This window comes from Saccostrea echinata, unplaced genomic scaffold (assembly GCF_033153115.1).
Source record: "Saccostrea echinata isolate AGI-Se365-2 ecotype Australia unplaced genomic scaffold, CSIRO_AGI_Sech_v1 ptg000029l, whole genome shotgun sequence".
In the NCBI taxonomy this organism is placed as follows: domain Eukaryota; kingdom Metazoa; phylum Mollusca; class Bivalvia; order Ostreida; family Ostreidae; genus Saccostrea; species Saccostrea echinata.
This window is the reverse complement of record NW_026889778.1, coordinates 24037622-24040407: the sequence shown is the minus strand read 5'-3', so window position 1 is coordinate 24040407 and position 2786 is coordinate 24037622. Positions and strand designations below refer to the sequence as shown.

Genomic DNA, 2786 nt, shown 5'->3' with positions numbered 1-2786 from the left:
AAATTTAAACTTTTATTTATTTATTGATCAAGTCAGCTTGACGCTGTGTTCATGGCTATTACCTTTCACTGACAATAATAGATTCAATGATCATGTATAATTTCATTTTTACATAGTCAGCAAGCCTCAAAGACTAGGGTCTTTGAGTTTGCCAAGTTATTTGGTATCGACAAAATCAATTTGTTTAAAGGTGTGAAACATATAGAACTAATACTCGTTTATATGGTTTAGAAGTTTCGTTCTTTAAGACACAGTGGATGCTGAGGCATTGGACCTCGTTTCAGCAAAGAAAGCTTTCATATTGTGTATCTTTTTAATGAAAAAATTTCCATTCTTTGAATGAAACGTAAATAATTTCAAATCATGATAATTATGGGGATTTTTTCCGTACATTTTGTGTTCAAAAGTACAGAATATGTAAAAGTTTGAAACATTTGAAACTTGAAGATTTTGGGAAATACCAAAAAAAAAAAATATTCAAATAACATGAAAATGGAAAAATTCTTTTAACATAAGAATATATACATGAAAAAAGATGTGTTTGTGAAACACTGATGCACCCGTATGGCAACTTATATCAAAGGTTAAGCTTTCTCAAATGCAAAACAAATATGTTGATACCCAAAGTAAGGTCTTGTCTCAAGGAATATCCTGTGAAATAAATAAGCCTAGCAGCAACCATTGAATAGATATGAAAAAGGTTAAAGTTTCTCAAAGGTAAGTCAAACATCAAGGTCAAATGGTCAAGATTATAGTGCCCAAGGAAAGGCCTTCTCACAAGGAATACACATGTGAAATATGAAAGCCGTAGCACCAATCTTTCAAAAGTTATGACCAAGGTAAAAGTTTTTTTCAAAAGTAGGTCAAACTCCAAGGTCAAAGGGTCAAAGTTGCTGGTATCCAAAGGAAGGTCTTGTCACAAGGATTAATATGTGAAGTATGAAAGTCCTTGCTCCAACCGTTCAAAAGTTATGGCCAATGTTAAAGTTTTCCAAAAGTAGGTCAAACTCCAAGGTCAAGGGTCAAAGTTGTTGGTATCCAAAGAGGGGTCTTGTCACAAGGATTACACATATGAAGTATGGAAGTCCTAGCACCAACCGTTTAAAAGTTATGGCCGAGGTTAAAGTTTGGTAAAATTTTGCAAAACTGGATCAAACTCCAAGGTCAAAAGGTCAAATATGGTGGCACCTAAAGAAAGGTCTTGTCACAAGAAATACACATGTGAAATATGAAAGCCATAGCTCCAACAAATCAAAAGTTATGAGCAATGTTAAAGTTTTTGCGGACAAATAGACAAACAGACATACAGACTGACGGACAGAGCAAAAACTATACACCCCCGAATCTTCAATACAGGGGCACAATAAACTAATATATATTAAACCTTTTCATACTTTGAGGGCTGTGGTTTTTGAAATTGTTGCCCTAAGTAACATCCTGGCCCCACGATTTACTACACTGGAATCTAATCTTGCATACTTTATAATTTATACAAATATACAAGATATCATACAATCAATGACATGATTTCTCGACCACAAAGGTCTTCTGATTTCAAAATAAAGAAAAAATTAATCTAAATATAAATTGTAAATTAAAAAAGATAATATCATGACATTAACTCCATGTATTCTTCTTGGAAAAGGTACATATTTAAATTGTTAACAATTTTCAGATCACAATTCATATCATTGACATCATTTGAATACTGCTCTTTGAATATTGAAATTTTGACAGAAATAAATATATAATTTAATACATAAAATGCATGCATCTGAAGCTTTCACGGGAATTTTATTTCCTTATTATAAATGTATGCTTCAAACTATGTTTCACTGGAATTATATCCATAATCAGAATCCCTTTGTTCATTTAAAGACTCATGCATATGATCGTATGTGCTGTCAGTGTCGTGTTTCTGATCAGTAGTTGAGGTATCGTAGTCACATATACCCATGTTGCTATCAAACGTTGCATGTTGATAGGTGTCATCCACAGTTTTCTTCCTGGCATCTTTGTTTCTCAAATGGTCGTAGTCTCCCTCTTCAGTCTCATTGTAAGGACTCTCCGAGTGTATAATACTGTTATCAACCACTTCATAGGTAGAAGGATTTTCTAGCACAAAATATGCGCTTTGAGCTGGATCGTCAACCTCAGAATATGTGCTGTTGACACTTTCCAGTGCTGGTCTATTTTCCTGCTTGCTTTTGTTAATTATTCTGTCCCTAAAAGAAAAACGAACACACTTGTAGTTTTTTTTTTCAGAATTGTTTAGTCCTCTAATTTTACCCTTTATAGATGAAAACTAAAGAAAATTTTATGCATAATGCTTGACATTGAATGTTATCAATATATGAAAGAAAATTGCAATTCATTGAAAAATCATCCCGTGCTGTTTTGAAGGTAGGGATAAATAAAATAAGATGTTACATTTGATTAAAATGAAAAAGGTGAAAATAACAGTGATCGATCTCAAAAAATATATACAATACACACATGTGAAAAGGGCATAAACCCAACCCCCAACCCCCCTAGAAATTCCAGAGGTGGGATCAGGCGCTTAGGAGGAATTATGCAAATAATGTAAATAAATTATGCAAATAAGATTTTTGCCAACATGTACTGTAGCAATGTCGGGTAAATTTTCTTATGACAGATTTAGTTTTTAAAAGTTTGAATTTCTTCATCTTCAAGAGTCGAGTACATTGAGGATGACTACGAATGTTTTGACTGACTTCTTTCTATATTACGATGACTAATTAATAATTTATTTATATTATATTTGA

The 2786-nt window shown here is 32.7% G+C and overlaps 1 protein-coding gene across 1 annotated transcript; it reads right to left on the bottom strand.

Moving 5' to 3' along the window:
• Positions 1-1553: 1553 nt before the first annotated feature.
• LOC133195128 (uncharacterized) lies at positions 1554-2498 on the bottom strand. The gene is made up of 2 exons (XM_061330996.1): positions 2488-2498; positions 1554-2225 (listed from the first exon to the last, which is right to left on the bottom strand). Exons 1-2 carry the CDS (start codon positions 2496-2498, stop codon positions 1826-1828), a joined length of 411 nt encoding a protein of 136 aa, XP_061186980.1. The 3' UTR covers positions 1554-1825.
• Positions 2499-2786: the final 288 nt, after the last annotated feature.